Source organism: Hirundo rustica, chromosome Z (genome assembly GCF_015227805.2).
Source record: "Hirundo rustica isolate bHirRus1 chromosome Z, bHirRus1.pri.v3, whole genome shotgun sequence".
Taxonomy (NCBI): domain Eukaryota; kingdom Metazoa; phylum Chordata; class Aves; order Passeriformes; family Hirundinidae; genus Hirundo; species Hirundo rustica.
Genome location: NC_053488.1, coordinates 7,354,208 through 7,375,746, shown reverse-complemented (window position 1 = coordinate 7,375,746; position 21,539 = coordinate 7,354,208). Strand labels below are relative to the sequence as shown.

General features: G+C 36.5%; 1 protein-coding gene across 1 annotated transcript in view; it reads left to right on the top strand.

The window, feature by feature from the left end:
• HOMER1 (homer scaffold protein 1) overlaps positions 1 to 21,539 on the top strand; it is an 87,746-nt gene that overhangs the window by 31,030 nt on the left and 35,177 nt on the right. Inside the window, exons 4-5 of the mRNA XM_040090004.1 lie at positions 3,175 to 3,267; positions 9,382 to 9,524. Of these exons, the coding sequence (XP_039945938.1) occupies positions 3,175 to 3,267; positions 9,382 to 9,524 (236 nt within the window). The remainder of the gene's footprint in view (positions 1 to 3,174; positions 3,268 to 9,381; positions 9,525 to 21,539) is intronic.

The window sequence follows — 21,539 nt, the reverse complement described above, 5'->3', positions numbered from 1 at the left end:
CACAAAGCAACACAAACGCAGGATATTCTGAGTGATTCTGGTATTGCATATGCATTTGTGCACCTATCATTGCCTCAGTGAACTTGGAAACCTCATCAGTTAATTTGGTGTCTATGTCCTAGAAGCATTTGCTTACCAACATGGTAATAGATTTTTTTAATATTTCAATGGCTTTAGCACAAATGCCTAATCTAGTTTACTACTCCTGTAGACTAACTTGTTTTTCTTATTCACAGATGGTTCTTTGAAGGCAAAGCATCCTGCTGTAGTCATGCACATTCTGTTTGCCTGACTTCAAGCTCTAGGTTATCCTTGCCAATGAAAATACGTTGGGTTTTTCTTAATCTGCTTTGTCCTCAACTCTTCACTTGCCCTTCCTCTGTTACTTTTTAATTACACTCTCACTGCCCTCAAGCAGATGTCTAGGACTTTTAAATATTCCTTTGACATAAAACTCTATATTGCTGTTGAAAAATTAATCTGAAAGACTCCAGTAGATATTTTTCTTAATTTCATTTTTGCTGAAAAGTTACTCAGATTGATGTTTTATGAAGAATAAGCAAATTTATTAAGAAAAATACAGAGTCACAGACCTTTTCTGAAGATTATGGTGAATCTGTGGGCCCTTTTCAGCATACTATTCCTGTTGTATTATATCTTAATTACTAAACTGATATTCATGTGAGTTGCGATTGCCAGTTGTTGCTACTAAAATTCCTAAATATTCAACTTTTTGTGTTATTTAAAAAAATGATAAGCATATTGATGGGGAAAGAAAACTCTTTAGATTAGGTGTTGAGCCACTGGAGCTGGTAGGTATGTTTGGTTGGGAATCAGAAAAGCTGAATTAGATCTGCCCTGTAACTTTAGAGAAGTCGTGTCTATATTCTCTTTCTTGTTTTTTCTCTCCCTCAGGTTACTTACTCTTGCCTCTGTGCATCTTAGCCAGGTTTACCAGAGCACTCTGATACAGCTAGCACTTTAGGATTGTAAGTGTTTTAACTTCCAGGGAGCAAAAGGCAGCCTGCAATCACAAAAAAAAAAAAAAAAAACAAAACAAAACAAAACAACAAAAAAAAACACCAACAAACAAACAAACAAAAAACCCCACAACCAAAAACAAAACAAACAAACAAACAAACAAAAAACCTCAAAAAAAAACCCAAACCAAAAAAAAGTTGGTCTAGTGTGTGACCAATTTCCACAGTTTGATGATGCAAATAATGACAGCAGATAAAGTAAACTGTTTATTCTCACATTATTGTCTGCATATCTTATAGTACATGTTTGATTTTGTATTATCTTTTTTTGTTCATGTGCCCCTGTCCTTCTGAACTGATTGCTATGGTAGAGTGCAACAATAGCAACCTCCTTTTTGTACAATCATTGCAAATAGGAATCAGTAAAGTGAGATTGTCTGATGGAAAAGTAAACTCTAATCAACTTCATAAACAATATAGAGGAAAATTAATTAAACATTTACTTCTGTTCACTCAGCCTTTTCTCAATGTTAGACCACAAATTTATCTCAAGACTGCTCCATCAGAAGGTGGATAAATAGCTGAAAAATACCTGTGTTGGAGGATACAGGACCACGATTTTTTAGCAGAATTCCTCTTGCTGCTGCAGTAGGAAAAATAGAATGTCCTCTCACTTTCAGGAAAAATTGAGACTACTTTCTCATTCAGAATATGTCTATACTTTTGATAGTATTCTGATGTATGAGAAGAAAAACTCCTTTTAGAGTTTGCTGTCTTGCCCTCTTGAGTTAGCTGACCTGATTTATTCCATAAAGATTAAAGAATATGCTGCATGTAAAGTGCCACCATGGATACTGGCAGAAGGCTTATGTAGTTTCCATGCACAGTTTGTCATCTTTTCCTCAAAAATGTGATCTTCCAGAAAACTTCTTCTTTCATACCTTGAGACCTCATCTTAGTTATTCAGGAATTTCATCAAGGGATAGCTATGCCATCACCTGATTGTGTCAAGGAATTCTAGAAAATCTGTGAAAATCTCAGCCAAATTGGGCTTTTGGGCTCTTTTTTAGAATGCTGTCTATTAATCTATGATTTTTTTAAAAAAAACATTTCTGTGGCTGTAATTTTTCCTGTCTTTGTTTTCAGCCATTTATTCCAAACATCAGCATCATATTTGCCATTTAATAATTCTCTGGTCTTAAGACTGATTTAAATATTATGTTACCCATGAGAATTTGAGCTTTAGACACAAGTCTTAAAGAAAGTATTATCTGGTTCTGGTGATCTGTTGCCAATTTCATCATCTGTTCTGAGACATTTTTTTGATGCTGGATTAAACTTTCAGGAAAAATAAGCTTCTAAATAACAAATAAATACGGGATACAAGTGGAGAGAAATTACATTTCCTCAGATGCTGGTAGCCTACCAGAAAAAGGTTTAAAGACAGTAAGGTTTTTTAGGTCTTGCTTAGTAAGTGAATTTCTGATTGCAAATAATTAGTGAGGTTGTGCCACACAAAAAGTAGCCTTTGCACCTTGTATATGTATTGAGTGCAAAACAATTTCTTCATATGCTGCTGCCAAAGAGATTTAGAAGGTGCTGGAGAAGCTTCTGATATTTTTGCAAAATTATTTCACTCTTAAGCTGATCATATTAAGATAATGTTCTGTGTAAAAGCAGTAGGACACAAAACCAAATGTGCGGTTACTCTAGCAATTAGTGTAGTGGAAAGATGAGATCTGGGAAGAAATCACTATTGTTTCAGTCATGAAAGAACAAAGCACATTGAAAGCTTTCCAGGCTTATGGTGACTGCATTAGGCTTCAGAAGCAGATTATTTGTTTTTGAGAAGGGTAAAACCTGAATCTGAAAACAGCTATGCAAAGCAGTTTGTCCCAATTATTAGCCATCTCTTAGGTGAGTTTCTTAAAACTACCAGAAACAGATCATGCTTCATTGCATTGTCATTTTCCTGACATATAAAGAGTGTGTATTATGCCTGAAAGATATGTCACTGTGTAACTCATTTAAATGAGTATCTAATAAGAAAAAATTTAAAAATTACTGACAGAATTTGACTTTGTGAAATGCAAAGTACAGCATTCTGTTCTGCATGTAATGTATTATTTCACGCCTACCCTTTATCTCTCTTTTTTTTTTTTTTTCTTTATTCTTTAAACATATGTACCTTCAGTTTGCTGAAAAATTTCAGGAGTTCAAAGAAGCTGCACGAATAGCAAAGGAAAAATCCCATGAAAAGATGGAGCTAACAAGTACACCCTCTCAAGTGAGTCTTATTGCTTGATTCAAGCATCATACTTCTTGTCTGTGCTACTTACTGTGTTGTTCCTTTCATACATATGTATTAAAATTAAGAGGCAATTTCTCAGTTACTGTGAACCCTATCATTGGTCAGCAAGAGTGTCAAAAAGTCTTAAAAACATTTTTAACATATACTGCAAACAAGTCCAAGGGACTTACTTTAAAATAATATTGGGTACTTTTTTTATTCCTTTTCCTTTATTTCAGCTTTCCCAAGAAAATGAATAGGCATGGTTATGCAAACGAATGGTACTAAATGCTTTTTGTACTATTTCCTATTGTATTCACAAAACCTCTGTTGGTGCACTGTGAATAACTTTTATAGAACAATCATTGCACCAAAAATAAAGGTTGAAAGAGCAAACTATTTTTACTTATTTCCTACTGTGCAGTTTTGCCTTGTGAGATGCGTTGAAGGAAGACGATAGATTCACAGGCTGGTTGTGGAGTTTTACTACAGTTAGCTGTGATGTACAGGAAGAGTTTATAAAAGGTATCTCAAAAATGAACTGAGTTAATCTAGGCATAATCAGAGAGTCAGGTACTATATTCATATTTACATTATTTATGGCTAAAATTAATTATGAATACTTTGAATTTGCTTTGAAAAAAGAAATTCCTTGAGGCTTTTATGCCCCATCTGTCTTGTATTCCCCCAGCCCAAGATTTTTGACTCAGTTAGCTGTTTGCTTTGTTTTAAGCAGTAGTGAAGACAAAGGAAGTTCCTTCTTTTGGAGACTGCAACAGCTTTAAAGCTACAGTAGGGATTCCTTTGTTGAGTAGACCGAACCTTTTTTCTGGGGAGCCTCTTCATTGAATCAATGTATCTTCAGTGCTTTTTATTGTAATAGCCTCCTGCTCTTTGATGGAGTAAGGATGGCGGGCAGTTTGCAGTGTGCTGCATAAATAGTTTTGTTGCTACCAGGAAGCTACATCTGGAGTCCTACCAAGAGAAGTCAGTGGAAATCAGAACATACACAATGAACAAGTCTTGTGTTGTTTTCCCAGTAGGCATTTTGCCCAAATGCTAGGCTGGCTGTTAATGGGAAACTGCTTGCTCCACTGAAATGGAAAAAAAATGAGGCAGGGAGTTTTATGAGTTTACTGACTCTAAATTTCTGATAAATTCCACAGAGACAATGGAAGTATGTGTTCCAATATTATACACTTGTCAATAATGTACACTTGACTTTAGAAACATTGAAGTGCTTCATCCAGGCTTCTAGTTACTTGATGTTATAGACAAAATAATTATTATGCTTCTCTTTTGATAAATTGATTAATATTTTTGACTCAGAAGTTAAATCTGACTCTGTCGTGTGGAATGACTTATTACGTGGTTTGGACATAGATTTGAGCTATTCACTCAGAGGCAAGATGCTTTTGTCTTACAGCTCATCAGGGTTAAAGCTTTCTCTTAAACTGTGTGAGGTATTGATGTTGTTAATTTTCCTGTACAGAGTTCTTTTTACAGTTGAAACCTAACATTTTGTACTGTAGGCAGCTACAGAAATGTTACTCTGAGTGATTCTATAATGCCTGTTGAGGACTGCAATTTCATTATCCCACACTTAAGAATAATTTCCTATTCAGGCCTTACTTTTCTTCTCTCGCTTTTCACTGTGTTATAAGCTAGTGTATTATTCTGAGTGATACAGTTAGTGCAAGTGCTGACACATGAGCATAGTTGTCTTCACATGCTAGTTCCCTAGAGAGAAGGGAATCAAATCAAGAACTTCAGAGTTTAGAAGAGATAAGAAGTGATGGCATCATGGCAAACTCCAGCACTCTGTGGTACTGGGCTCATTCAGTCGGATTTATGACTGGGAGGAGGATGGGTGCTTGGTACTAGGGAGGGAAGGTGGGACCGCAGAGACGTTTGAAAGAGCGCCTTGCTCTCGTTTTTGTCATCTGTTGAAAGGTGGCTGCAAGGCAAACAATTCAATTGTCTTTCTGAATATTTTTATAGCTCTTCTTTCCCTTTTGCATAGTGGTCCATTGCAGAGGGGGAGAGTGAAAGAGGAAGGAGATATTTTTAGTGGTCAGTAAAGCCATTGCAGGAACCTGCCTGTTTTACTGGAGCTTTGATGGGGTTGACAGGAAGGATGTTGGGAGGTATATGAACTCTGTAATGGTAACTCAGTTATCTAAAAGGATCAGTCCCTTTGCAGATGTGGATCAGTCCCTTCTTGGATGTGCAGTTATCCTTATGTATTAAATTAGCAATAAGTAGGAAAATACTGCATATCAAAACTGGAAAATATACGCATCAAGTGTAAAACTTAAATAGAATGTTTTATCTCTCTTGCTACAGCTTTAAAAAAAAAAGTCCATATTATTTGCCAAATAATTGAAGTATTGGATATGGTATATTTCCCACCCTCTCTACAACAGAATTCTGAAAGAGTAAAAGTACACTTTTCTACTTCAGTATGCAGATAGAATGTTTAGGAAATATCTCTGCCACTAATGTAACAGAACACTGCACAAGACATTTACTGTTCACTATTGTTTGATGCAAACCTGAAAATACCTCTGCTCCATGTGAGTTTCAATTCTAAATGCCGTGCAAAAACTTGGGAAACTGCAGAGAGATAGAAATCAAGAAATAACAGCAAAAATACCTCATAAATTTGGTATGTGTTTGTAGTTCAAATGTTTAGCAGACTCTAGCCATGTTAAAACTTCAGGGCAATATTTCCTGAAGTCCACTGAAGTTAGGTTGATTCCACCAGGTGCTATGTGCTTTAGCAAAGTGTTGCTCCTATAAAGTGCCTCAATGGCTCGGAAGTAGAAGTTCCGTGGGGTTTTTTTTGATATTTTGTTTCATTAGTGGAATATGTTCTTCGATTTTTTTTTTTTTTTTTTTTTTTGTGTGTGTGTGTGTGTGTGTGTGTGTGTGTGTGTGTGTGTGAAACACATGGTAGAAAGAAAACCATACATACCCTAATTTGCAGTTACTTAATAGCTGGAGTTCCTTTTCCCCTAAGCAATGATGCTGCTAATTTTAAACTGTTCATTCTCCCTGTTTCTTTAATACTCCCCGTTCTCTGCCTGTCTACCAGCAGGCTTTACTTTCACTTCTCAGAATATCAGATAATAGATAAAATCACCATTTACCTTAACTATAAAGAGAACCACTTGTTCAGAGAAAGACAGTGGCCTGGACTACCAAATTAGAAGAGAGATGCTGCTTTGTTATGTGTGTAAGTTCCATTGAGTGCACTGGGCTCTCTTGAGATGAAGAGTAACACATTGTTTCTGTGTCAGAGAACCTGTACTTTTAAGCCATCTGTATGAAGACAGATTCATATAATAGTGCACAGTTTATCTATATCTGGTATGTCTGGAGAAAAAGTTGTCTATTTCAGGACTTCTGAGACCACCTATGCACATAGCTAGACCATCTGGTGTCCATTTAACTGAGCCTTAGGTAATAAAAACTTGCAATCCTCTTACCATGTTTATATAAAACTGAAATACTGGCTCCCCTGCTCTGCCACCTCCTATTTCCCAAATCCATCTTGTAATATAGGGAATCATTTTGCTCTTGTCATAAAGTCATGGATCCCGCAGCGGCAAACTAGCCACAGTCTATTCTCAGTTACAAACATACACTTAGATCTGGAGTTCACTGAGCTGCATGACGCAGTAGCCTGATATTTGTGTCCACCTACCCACACCCCTCTTTTTTTATTAAAAGTAACCTTAATTAGGTTAAAGTACAGAACCAAATTGAGCAGTTTGTACAGTCTGCAGTTGTACACCATCAGTCTTGAGAGACTTCACCTCATTCAGCCGGCATATGAACCTCAGTTATTTTTTTCAAAGGATGATTGTACTCTGATTGGTTTCTTGACCCTGGTCTTTTCAGATTAAGACCTTTTTTAGTTTCTGAAATTGTGGGGTGGGGTAATTTAATCAAAATAGTCTGGTCTGTGGTTCTGAGCCCTTCCTAAGCAAACTATTAGGAATAACTATTGCCTGAAAAGTTTTAAAATCACATAATTTTTACTGCAAGAAATGGTTGGTTTTGGCAAAACAATCCTGGTTTATAATTTTTTGTCTTTTTTCTCTGTAGAAATACAAAATTTACTCAGAGCTTGTGAAAAGGTTCTGGAATGTTATATGAACTTCTGCAACAAATATTGCAACAAACACTTAATAGATGTTAGGGTGGCAGTGGCAGGCAGACTTAATGCCATTGCCAGCCAGTGCAGAGACACACTATGAAGAATAGCTATGCCAGGGAGGTTTATGGAATCCTCACTGAGATGACAGTATAATATCCAATAACTAAACATGCTTGACTTGTTTTTGTTGTTCATGATTTCAGAACCACTGATTTCTTTTTTATCTCTTCTTTATTTTTATCACTAAAAGATAGTTTGATCTGTGCTGTAATGTCTACTTGTTTTGCTTTAAGGACTCTTCTGTAAGTGCATGTGAGGTGTTTTTTTTTTTAAGATGTTGAAATTTAGGATGTCTTTTGATTAATACCCCACTATTATGTTTAATTTAAATATTAAATACCACATTGTCACCCCCAGTTTTGTAAAATCTGGAGTGGATATCTGAAGGTACAATGGCATGCAATAAAAACTTCATTACAGATGCACATCTCACAAAATATTTCTAGAATATTTTATTCCCCGTATTAATATAAAATGGGAATACATTATTTGTAAACATTTTTGAAAAATCTTTTCAGCGTAGATGGCTTTTTCTATTATATTTGGTGTATGTTCATAGTCACCTCCATTAGAGTAGTCTGCAAATAAATTACTTATCAGGCAGGGGTAGTTGTGAATGTGTGAAAGCACTGATTAACCTGTACTTTTTGTGGAAAAGAAACACACTAGAAACTGATGTTTCTTTTGTTAATGAATTTGCAGGCCATGATCCTTTAGCTATTACATAGACCGGGATGCTTTTCTGCCTTAATTTTTGTTACTTAAATTTCATTCATATTAGAAGTCTGTGGAAGTACTTTATGAAAAATAAGCCTAGATGGAACTAGTACTCTTTTTTCCCTTCTATTGAAATAAATTTTGTGTATTTCCATTTAGAACATTTTAATAAGTAGACTCTCATTTTATGTATCTAGATAGTAGTGTTGCAGGAATTTCATCTTAAAGAAACAAGCTACACAGATTTTTTAGACTGTGGCATGTAATTTTTTAGATTACATCATGTAGTTTGAGAAGAAGAAAAAAGAGAAGAAAAACTGTCTATCCTGTTGAATGATGATAATAATAATAGTAGTAGTAGTAGAAGAGGAAGGCAAAACCATGTCATTCATATAGAATAATTTATTTGCCTCTTTATATTGTCAGGTCTGTTCTTTTTCATAGTTAAATGTACAAACAAACCTACATACTGGTGTGATGAAGGGTAGTGAAAACCACAGCAGTGCCTTCTGCTGGGAGGCAACCATTAAATTCTTCAGGGGTCCAACTGCATAGCCACAGATATGTACACACCTGGGTGTGGCTGGGGTATTCTCCTTCCCAAATAATACCATGACCAGCAAGAGCCAGGCCAGACTAACATGCCCATGAAAATTTTTGCCTATACTTTGCTGAACAAGTATTTTTTATAGATGGCTCATAGGTGAAACTGGGAACATACCACGAATGGCCCTCTCACTGTTCACTTTGGTTAATAAACAGCACAAAAGCCAGATTTTGAAACAAATACCAGAATTGTTTGTTTCACTGTGTTACGATGTAAAGTATGAGACAAGAATTTTGAGTGTCAAGTGTCACCCACCGTGTATCAGAATGAGGGTGGAATGTTAATTCCAGGTAAGAGAGAAATCTATAATAAGTGGAAGATAGGACCTTACAAAGAATTCATAGGCCACTTGTGTTTTGTACAAGATAACGTGAATCTTTTGGTAATATATTTCTATATTAAATACACATGATGAAATGTGACCACGAGGGGAATCTGAACACTATATTAATACTAACTAAAATTTGTGTATTGTTTGAGAATGAATGTTAGCACTTTTATGTACATAACCTTTCTGGGCAGGTCAGTTTGTAATTTTAATGTGTTGTTTGTTTCACTGAAGGAATCAGCTGGAGGGGATATTCAGTCTCCTTTAACTCCGGAAAGCATCAACGGGACAGATGACGAGAGGGCGATGCCAGAAGTGACGCAGAACTCAGAACCAAGGGCTGAACCAACACAGAACGCATTGCCATTTACCCATAGGTACAGATTCCATTCCCACATCCTGATTAAGTGATACCTGTCTCCTTCCTTGTTAAAGGGACCTTCTCCCATATGGTTTGGGGAAACAAAGCAAACCCGCCTCTAACCCCAAAAATGGACTCTCTTTTGGATTTCTAATTTTTTTTTCTAATTAAAAAAAAAAAAAACCAACAAAAACAAACAACCCCCCCAAAACAAACAAAACAACAAAACAACAAACAAACAAAACAAAAACAATACAAACAAAAAAAACCACAAAAAACAAACAAACAAACAAAACCACCACAACCAACCAAACAAAAAACCTATGAGAAAATCTCTTGGAATAAGATTTGGGGGAACATTATAGTTTAATCAGCCCTTGAACACTGGTTAGTGTAGGTGTCCCTTTAACAGGAATCAGTATTTCAATGTCTGAGCTCTTAGTAAAATTTCCTGCTTCATAGGATATTCCAATTAAATGATTTTTGCGCACATTCTTTAAATGTGCGATGGGACATTCTTTACATGGCTGATGGGACTGGATGTCAACCTTTCATTGATAAGTTCTTGGAAGAAAAGGAACTCCTACAGCATTTTTGGATTATGAAATTTGAAGCAGGCTTTAATTGAACAGTTCTCTGACAGCTGTAAAATTTTTCAACTTTTTTTGAAAATGCAAGAGAAGTGCAGCTCTGCTTCAAACTGAATTCTAGTTTTTTGCAGTAGGAATGCTGTGCTCTGTTCTTTGAGAAAGGTAGGACTTTTTTTTTAATTATACAAGTGACAAGTTACAGTGGATGTATCTTGCCTATTAGAAGTAATTGTAAAGAAGTCATCACTCTCAATAAAACACAGTTTATTGGGACCATGAAGAGTAGTGAAACATTTAATAAAGTTAGAACACAGCTAGAAATACTAGATTTATTTTTTAAGTATTGTGTAACTCAGCCTAAGTAGAGTTTAAGTGCTCTTGATCAAAGTTTGGGGAATATTAACACTTAAGATATGTAATGCAATTCAAAATGAGCACAAGTGAAATTAAAATTGTGCAGAATATTTCAGCATTTGTAAGAGAACAATACTGTTAATGTCTGGAAAATATGCATTTTTCAAATGAAAAAACACTCTTACACTATTTTTTTTTACAGAGTGGTTCTGTTTATTTTTTATACTGTCACCAGTGCATGTATTATGTTTCAGAAGAAATTATGCATTGTGAGAACTTTACGTGCATGGTGAAGGAGTATTTCAAGTGTTGCAGATCTATCTGTGTTCTGTAACAAGTTTGTTTAAACTGTTTGAGTATTGAAACTTTCTATCAATATTTTTGTGAAAAGGATTCATGATAAAGTCCACACATGAGTAGTGTGGTTTGTTCTTTTAAAAAAATGGTAGTTTAAAGACATCCCCTCTGGTTCTGCATATGTAAATATGTGGTATGCCAATGTAGTAACTAAGTTTGGTCTCCACTGAGCATTAGTGAAGACACTTTTAAAACACTGTTGTCATTTTTAATTATGTTGAATAGAGTTTACAAAACTTTTACATGTGTTGCATTTTTCTATCTACTTAATTTATGCAGTGTGAGTGCCTAGTTTTAGGGTTTTGTCCTGTTAGATATTAGTAGCTAGAATTAATCTTCCAACAATAACTCTGCAATTTGAGGTTTACTTTTTGTTCATTTTCAAAAGACCAGTGTCTTGTTAATGGTAGCTTCAAATTTGTTAGTGAATTATTACTGAAGAAAACGGAAGTTTATAAACCTCTTTGAAATAAAGTAAATTTTGGAATAGGTAAGGATTTCATTATAAATAAATAAATATTATTTATTTATTATAAATAAATAAAGATGCATGAAACACATGCACGAAGATGGAAAGTGAAGCCTCCAGGACTGTGTTAATCCTGGTTAAATGGGCATGTTTTTGTAGAGGGTTTTAATAATAATAAATTGGCAACTAGGTAGACACACCTAGATGCTTTTGCTGTCTAAAAGGATGCTCTCTGCAGGAAGTTTGCTTGCCCTGATTTACGAGGAAGAAAAAAAATTAAAACCTTACGTCCCAATTATTGGAGACTACTTGGACTTCTCATGTGGCAGGAGTACAGAAAAGAACTGTGCTTCCCCGTGTTCCCTGCCTTTCTGTTGAGGTGGTTTGTATGTGACACTCCATGTGTGATGGAGAAGAATTGCTGAACTGAGCCCTTTCCTTGTGCACCCTGGTAACTTCTGCTGATTCTGAGCCTTTTCTTTCTGCAGCCTACATTTCAGCAAAGGTAAAGTTCAGTCAGCACTTCTGCATGAGGAGGGTAATGCTGCAAGGGCATTTGAGTGTTTTCTTGTTTGTGGCATTTCTTTTCACTTATTTGCCTTTAGTCCTGAAGCTGCTGATCAATCTCTAGGTGCTTTTCAGAAGAAAAGGCATTGTGGATTTCCCTGCAATGAGTTTAGCTGTAGGGCACATGAGAGTCGCCCAGGCTGGTTTACGCTGCTCTGAGATAACACTACCATTGCAAGCTCGTTTGTTCGATAAATGGGAAAGCTCCCTTCTGCTCTGGCATTAACACTAGGTATTTACTGGGTGAAGAATGAAAAGGTGTGTGTTGGAGCACACGGGAGCAGATGTGGGGTGGCACAGAAGGAGCCCATGCAGTCATGGGGCGAGTGTTGTGGCTTGGTGTGCAGGATGGGGTGAGCAGCTCTGTGTGCCAGCAGTGGCTGCACAGGTCGGAGCTGTGACTGCCAAGAGGGCTGTCAAGCACAACCGAGCCAGGTGCCTCTGGCAGCAAAGAAAAGAGAGGAGTAAAGGTTTGAAGGGGGCTACTGTCAAAACAGTGATTCAGGTAACAGGTTTCATGTCCTTGTATGAACTGGAAGTCTGGCAGGAGTGGAAAAGATCGGAAGTTACAGGTGTGAAGGTTGTGCTTTAGTTTGTATCCTACTGTTTGTCATTTTTAATGTGCACACATGAAAAATGTTCAGTTGGATTTTGTTATAATATGTCTTTGCTGGCCAGATGTGTTTTCTTCTGCCCTTTAGGTCTTAGCATAAGTAGCTGAGGTCTTTTATTTCAGCAGCGTAAGTATAGACTACTTTTGTATTTATAGTTATTTTCTGACGCCAAAAGTCAGCATTACTCGAGTCACCAGAGTTTTACTAGAACTGAAATGTCTTATTATTTTAGTAAATAGTTGGAAAATTGAAACTACCCTTCTCCAGAATATGTCTAAAATTCCATTAATATTCCTTGAGCATTACAGTGCTGAAGTCCAGTTGCTTCAATTTAATTCTCATCTGGAATGTCCTAATGCTCTTCACAAGCAGTGTAACTCAGATCAACTGCTTGAGAGATGTATACTAAACAGTTACAAGTCTTGCACCAAAGATAAACTCTTGTAATGAAATGTCTTGCCTTTTTTTTAGGCTGTATATGAAGATTAGTGTTGAGCAATGAAGTAATATTACTGTGAACTCCCACACTCTATAACGCACTATAGACTGATCACTGCTCTCATGGGTAAAAGTTGCCAGAACAAATGAAGTAAACTGTAGTCTAAGGAATAGCATTAGAATTTTTAAATGTTTTGTCTGCAACATGGATCAATCCTTTTCTGAACAACAGCTAGTCCAAGAAAATTTTTTTCTAGCAGAATCTAGGTAATCAAATCTAACATTTAAATTAAGACTAAAAAAACACACATATTTTTGTATCTACATATTTCTGTTCCTAAGTAAAATTTAGTTTCCTCAGATTTATTCCCTCTTTAAAAATATTTTCCACATTCTTGAAATTGTGATTTTTTTTTTTTTTCTCTTTTTCTCCAACTGAAATCTGTTGATTTTAAAGTGGGATTTGGAGAGAAAAAATGTTGCTAAAAAGTTCTGACTACTACAGATGTGACTGACTTTTAAAGTTTTCATATGACCAAGAATTGTATACTATGCACCATGAGGATTAAAACTTTTATTAAAACTATTCAGTTCTAATATTTTAATTATATTCTAAGGCTGAATAGTTTATCTGGTAAACTTTACAAGTGCGGCTTTTTGATAACTGTTGAACTTGCTCTTTCACGCTTGAAGGGAATATGTTTGCTCATAACAAACTTTATTCCATTTTTGACACCTTAAGAACCTGATAAAACATATTTTCAGAAATAAAATATAAGTGGATTCTTCTGGGACAAACTTTGAAAGTCTTCAATTTCCTGTCAACCATGACTTGTACCTGTTAACCTCATTTTATTTTGTAATACGTAAACTTGGAATTTCTATTGCATAATGTTTTGATCAGACAATATATAATGTGTGTGTTTGTTGCTTGTTAGTTAAAACTCCTATTTTTGTATTCAAGTTTTTATTAGGGAATATTGACTCATTGCCTTAGTAAAAATGGACTTAATTCAAATGATGATTATATCTTAGATATGTTATTGTCTAGATAGGCTACCGTTTAATAATGCTGCATGTAAATCCAATGCTGTACAACAACGAAAAACCAAAAAGTCTTGCTACTAGGTCATGCTCTTTCTCTGAGTTTTCATTAAAAGTTGTATATAGAAATCTCTTCAGTAGATTTTTTCACTGTCTATATCAAAACTACTCACTTCTACAAGCTTGAATTTGTAGTTGTGTTATAGTGCAGGTACTTTGTGAATCAGGCAGAGCTGTTAACTTGGCTTTAAGGAAAATCTTTGAGTTAATTATTGGGGTGTTTTGTAATTTGAATTTAAACTCAAATGCTAGTATTTAGATGTTTATGTTACAGGTGTGCTTCCTTATCAGGTAGTCCTGGGGTGTATACTGCTTTTTAAAAAAATTATTGGGTTTGAATGTTATTTAACCTGATCAGAGGATAATTTATTGCTGTGAGGAAGCTCACGAGCTCTGTAATCAAAGCTCCTGTTCAAAGACCAGCTATGAGATGAGATCAAGCTGCTCTAAACTTTATCCACTTGGGTTTTGAAAGCTTTCTGGAATGGAAAAGGGTAAAATCAGATATTTTTTGGGAGGTTTCTATATAACATAAAAGGCAGCAACTTCACATTGCACACTACTGTAGTGAACTGTGACATTTTAGGGCACACTAGAGGAATTCTGCAAAATTCAATTGCTCTGTTGAACAAGATTATTATTTGCTGTGTCACATTCAGAAGGGAAACTCAGAGGTGATATATTCCAGCTGTCAGTGTAAGCAAAGAACTGGTTAATATAGAAACTTAGACCTAGATCTGACTTGCCCTCAGCCAAGATTTTTGGATGTTGTGAAGTCCAGCTGCACTCTTCTTCTGTCCTCTTGTGCTTCACTGGCATGAGCGTGGTGCTGCCCCTCCTTCCCTGACCCAATTCCTGCTGCCTCCCAAACTCCTGCATTTTTGCCTAAGCTGCTGGAATCTAGCTCGAGTAGGGTCTCCTTCAAAATAAAAGTCTGTGCTAGGAAATCAGTAATTTGAAAGGAAGGTCTCATGTTATGGTTGTGTTATTATTCTTTTTATGTCTGACTCCCCTAATTTTGGCAATTTCTGATCATTCTTTAAGGTATCTTTGAAATACATAGTAAACCACTTTTCGTAAGATATCTCTAGTAATGGAAGGAGAGGTGGAGAGGAACAATGTCCATGTTGTATGTGCTGCCCAACTCATTAAAATTAAGAAACCCTGGCACTAACAGAGCTAATTTTAAGCTGGGGAAATGGGTGAAAGCAAAAAGCTAAAAATAATCCAACACTTAAAGAGAGTAATTTCAGCCATCTCCCTTGTGTACCTAGGCATGTTCTTATTTAGGGTATGTGAATTGCTTACTTCCTGAGGTTTATTTAGTGAGAACTCCAAGAGAATGATGTAAATTATATGAGCTGGGTGTCTGAAATTAGATGATATAAATACCATCCTCAGGGACAAGAAAACATTCTTGAAACATACCTGTCATGTACACTCTTAGAGGAGGAATATAATCCTTATGCAATTTATATTTAAAACAACAACAACAACAAACCCAAAACAACAAAACAAGCTGAAACCATACTACTTTTGCTATGAGAATTTTCCCCCTTTAATCACATACATAAGAGAGAAAAAAAAACCAAACCAAAACAATGACAATTACAACAACAAAAACAAACAAACAAAAACAAACAAACAAAAACCTCCCAAACCAAAACAAACAGTTAAAACCAAAAGAAAATTATCTTGGTTAATGAAATTCTATTTTTAAAGTAAATCCATTGGGTCCAACCTAGTCAAAGGATGGATGACAATAAAGATTGTTAGTACTTCAGCAACTGTAAACTTAGGCTTTGTGAATTGGGATATGTGATACTTAACACTAAATCTGATTCAGTAGGACAAGTGGCTCGGGATTGGATTTTTTTATTGCACCTGTTATTTAATGATCATTACTTTTGTTAATATTCTCAGGAATACAATTTTTGAACTGCATTAATCCATTTTAGGAGTCTGGTCTTAAGTATGAATTCACCTGTTTTTATCATTTTTAGGCAGTAGTGGAGGAGCTACTCTCTTTATTTTAGATTTTCCAAGTAATTTACTTGAATAACTTTTTCTATTGTGCATTTTGATATCAGAGTAAATACTTGTTAAAATTAGTGAGCAGTGTCTGTGGGATCTGTACATGGTATGATTTGTACATATATTATTTAAAATCTGATTGATTTTGAGCTGTAAGATTAAGCACACCACAGTCTTTTCAAGAAGCATTATTAAAACTGTAGTTTTAGAAGATCTTATGTAGACAGGTGATATCTCATGCCTTCTTTACTCCTCCTTCCATCACTGTTTTTGATATTTTCAAAATATCAAAATATTTTAATTAGTGGCATTGTAGGAAACCTTTTAATCAGTAAGAAGGGATTAGGTATACAGATTAGGATTAAGGGGGCTGGAGCACCTTCTCTGTGAAGACAGAAGGTTGTGGCTGTTGAACCTGGAGAAGAGAAGGTTGCATGAGGACCTCATAGCAGCTTTCCAGTACCTGAAAGAGCCTGCAGGGATGTCAGAGAGGGGCTGCAGTGATAGGACAAGGTGTAATCAGTGCAAATTGAAAGATGGGAAATGAGGTTAGATACTAGGAAAAAATTATTTCCTTTGAGTCTGGTGAAATAATAGAGCCCAGGCTGCCCAGGGGGGTTGGTGTCCCAACCCTGGCAGTGTTCAAAGCCAGGCTGGAGAAGGCCTTAAGCAACCTGATCTAATGGGAGGTATCCTTGCCCATGGCATGGGGGGGTTAGGACTAGATGATCCAACTCTTGGCATCCTGTGATTTTGTGATTCTATAAACTGCAAACTGAACTGTCCTGAGGCACCATGAAGTAGACCAAAGTCCATAATATATTAGAGATCTTTTTGAGGTGTCTTTTAAAAGCAAAAAATTTCAAGACAGAGAATTGCTGTTAATATCAAAGTGAACAGATACACCAAAGAAATGCTGCAGGTCTCAATGGACTTTTCTCCAAGAAAAACAAACAAGCAAACAAAAAACTTCTAGAGGATTTAGTAACTTCATAGAATTGCTTTTCGTTTTTTAACTTGTCTGTGGAAAGGCACTCTGAAACTCTAAATGTCATGTGTGCTTTGCATTGGAGACTTCACTGCGTAGTTACCGTTTTTTCAGTCTCCCATTAAAGAAACAAAACCAGAAAGCCAATAATACCTGAAGTTGCCAGGGAAGAAAAAGCCAAAACAACCACATAGCTATTGATCTCCTGAGTGTCAATGAGTTTTTCAAAAGTCTTGACCTTGAGAAGAGAAGCCTTTTTTAAAAAGAAAAACAGAGGGGATGTTTTGCAGGGCAAACACATTTTTCACGAAGTCTGATCATTCAAACATCACAGTCTGCTCCTCATTGGCTAGGAAAGGAGATATGTGAAAGTATTTCAAAACCAAGATAATGTGAACCATCCATGCTTGAAAATTCAGCCTAGGATTAATTCTTGATAAGAATGCTGGGGCTTTCTTTAGAACCTGAAATTCGGACTATTTGTAATGAGTCTTTCTTATGGCAGTCTGTTTTGCAGGTAAGAGCATCACACAGTTTGCGCCCATCTGCACACACACATGTTTTCCCTTGCCAGAGACATCTTGAGTGCCCTGCCTTATGCCCCAGCAGCCACTCAGAGGTGTAAGTTAGAAAATAAAGATTCCTAGTAGCTGATGTGTAGCTGCTTTGTTTCAAGTGAAAGACTTAGTCCCCTTACCTTTGCCAACACAAAATACAACACTTACGCAACCGTTTGTAAGGGCAGGCAAATGATAAAGACTTGTTCATTTACTGTTCTCTGTCTTTAAATTGACTTTGTCATTATGATGTGTTCCTGTGAAACGCAAGAATAACCTGGTCTTCGGTTTCAGGGTACATAATGCCATCCACGTAGAATTTACTGAAAAGGTTATACAATTTTAAAGAAAAAATTAAAGAGAATTAAAGATTTGTGCAGAACAATCTCCATCACTATTGTATTTCAATTCTTGTGTATTTTACTCATCCCAATGCTCACTTCATGTTAACTTTTTTTTTTAGTAAAATCAGACACACTTACTGACAGCTTGCAGTCAGTAGTCATGGAAGAATGCCTCTGACATATGCCTTAATGAAGGAAATTCAAGTGTTGCTAAAGAGTTTTGAGTTCAAAGTCCACAAGTTCAAAACATCTTTAAAAAAAACTTCAGGAAGAGAAAACTTGGCTTTTTGTCAGGCTTTATATTAAAATATGTTCGAACTCATAGCAACAATGTAGTTTCAAAATAAAGCTTTAAAGCTTTCTCCTTTGAAGTCTACATAAACCAGCCCCCCCACCCCCCATACTTTCTTGAATATTTATAAAGAGCACATTTTTAATGAGGAAACATCTCCAGCTGTTCAGTTGCTCAAGTACTTGAATACCTTCACCCATATATTTTACAGTGAGGGTGGTGAGACACTGGAACAGGCTGCCTGGAGAAGTCATGGATGTCCTATCCCTGAAAGCGTTCATGGACAGGTTGGATGGGGCTCTGAGCAACCTGGTCTGGTGGAAGATGACCCTGCCTATGGCAGGAAGGTTGGAGCTGAATGATCATTAAGGTCTCTTCCAACCCAAACCGTTCTGTGATTTTATGATAAATCAAACAAACCTGAATCTTCCAGTTAGAGGCTCTTTTCAACCATAGGGTCTTTATGTTTCCAAGTCACTTGGCCCCTCTACCCTGCACCAGGTATTATGTCTGTTTTGCCTGCTCCCTTGTTGTTCTGAAACTTCCCTGTGTTGCTGTTCCTTATCTGCCTGATTTATTCTAAGAGAAAGGGTGTATGTTACACTTTCTAGACAGTGGGGCCTAACCCAGTAAAATACTTTAAGAAAGTATTTTTTAAAAGAGGGAGGAGATAAGAAAAAAACCTGTAGCTGAGTACGCTTTTTAGCAAAAATGAAGCTCCATTGGATGGATATATCAGTTTAGATCTTTTTTACTGGTACCAAGTTACTCTGCCTCCTGTGTTATTTGAGGTGTAGTGGTGGATCATGAGATATGTGCGCAGCTCGTATGAGAAGCTGCAGATATAGATAGATATCTGCTTCTGAACTTCTATGTATACTGTGTGATTATGGTTTCTCTGCCATCTCTTAGGCCTGATGATAAACTATAATGACAGTGTTAAAGAAAGACTGATTAATTCCTATTCTTGAAACAATGTAGAACTCATTTTTCTCAAGCTTCCAAGCAGAAAATAAATAAATGGAACTTCATCCTTTAACGTCTGTTGTTACAGATGAAGTGACCAATTTATGGATTTTTATATTCCTTTCAGAATTTGCTGTATTGCTATTTGCCCTCTTTCCTTATTCTTTCAGATACATTCTGAAAACAGAAAGGGGATGGCATCTTCTGCAAGTATCTAAGCTTAAGAACCAGTCTTTAATTTTATTCGTGACGTTGTTTATGAGAATAGCATTAGATATATGATAGGGCAATTTGCATTACATCTGACCAGAGTTACAGGATGGCAAGCATCTTCAGTCATGAAACATTTCCACTTTGAATCTTGGTGAAATGTTAACGGCGGATTCCCCTGAAACACTGCATGCGTTCTTTCATCCATGGGCTTTGCAATTTGTAAAGTGCTTAGAGGGTGTTAATAAAGCCCATATGGACATCAAATGAGCTAATTTTAGTCAATTAGATACCTCAGTACTGGAGGATTAGCATGAAAGTCAAAAACAATGAGAGTTGGCAAGAGTTGCTTAAGTTATGAATTTATTCTTGTGGAAGATATGAGGTATTGAGTTAAGAGGAGGCACAAATGATGTGTGAATGCAGCTCCTGTTCCTTTTCTACATTTCTGATGCCAGAGTAGATCTTCAGAATTGACAGCTGTACCTTGAGCTGGTACAGGCTCCTCCAGCAGTTACACAGAATGGGGAGGATGGGATAGAGTTGCAACGAAGAACACTTCTGTCCCTGGAATATTTTTCATTCACAGGCACATGTGTCTTAGGAGCTAACTATGTTGTGCCTTTTGACTTCACCCGTTCAGAGCCAACATACAGTTGTCTGTGTGGTGCAAATAGATCATGTTGATGAAGCCACTTGCTGGTTTTAGATATTTATTGATAGGATTCAGTCAAATGGATTACATCTGCCCACTTCTTGAAAGAATGCATATATAAAAGTCAAAGTTCAATGAAGAAGAGCAAAACAGTTTAGAAAACTTTCTCTATTAAGAGAGTACTAACATAGAGAGTCTGTTTTTAGGAAGGACTATTTCATGTTTAAATGAATCACTTATACAAAAAAAAAAATAGCTTTTATCTAAGTTATTTTTTCTAGAATTTATCTGGAATTCTTAAAATCTTTATGTGTGTGTGTGTGTGTGTGTGTGTGTGTGTGTGTGTGTGTGTGTACGTATGTATATAAGATATATGTATTCTTTGAGGGGTCATCTTACATCCCTTGAAGACCAGTGGACCAAGCACCAGAAGCCCTAAATTTTTACATGAAGTTAAAAACTTCGTTTCAAGTCCAGGGCAAATTATCCATGCTGTTTAACTTATATCATACTTCATAAGTGTCTTGGTTTGGTCAAATTAATTAAGATTGCTAAAGATTTTTCCCTTCTTTGGTGGTAGGTTGAAGTAGTAATTCCCTTGGGAGATGTTGTGGCCTGGGTTCTTTGATGGAGAACCAGCAAATTTTGCCACATCCATGTGACAGCAAGGTCAGAAAATAACACCTGAGTGGCTTCCGTAGTGCCTGATGCCTTTCCCCCCAGACAGGCACCTAAGACTGGCTGGATGAAGTGCCGTATTGGGATACTTAACCTCCCTTAGTTTTTAAACATCTAAACCTGCTGAAGATATGTCTCATCCACTAAACCCTCTTTCCCAGATACAGCCTTTATTTGTATCTCCTGGCAATGTTGGAATCCGCAGTTTTGCTTTCTGTTTTCTGTGGAAGCAACATAGTGTGATGTTCTCTGGGATTGTGGTCACCCTGCTATGGCTCCCTGATGGACTGTTTCAATTATTCTCCCTACTCTCCAGGTCAGGGTTCATGTTCAGATAGTGTAAGCCCCAAGAAGACTAGAGTAAAAGTTCATTGATCAAGTAAACATCCAAAGCTGCTTTCCTGTAAGCCATTTCAGGATGTGTCTGGATGTGCAAACAGCATTCGGTCTGCACCTGAACAAGTAGTTTGATTAAATGTAATTGTGTCCTGTTGATTTTCTGTCACATTGTGGTAGGCAGACCCCTTGAAGTGGGACGTCAATAGTGTCAGTCCTGCTCTGGCAGACAGGGGCAGGTTAGGGGCAGGCACACAAAAGCACAACTATTTTGTCTGTCAAAAATGTATACTTAATGCATTATCTTTTTGAGGTTAATAGTATTTTACAGTGACACCAAACAGCCATCAAGTTTTTTTGTGTAATGGATTGTCTTGGCGCAAGTCAGCAATGAACTATAATATAAGAGAGTTTTTTAATCAGCTCTTCAGCCAGCTGGCAAATGAAGCTAGAGCTGTGTGAATGTGCTGAAATAAAA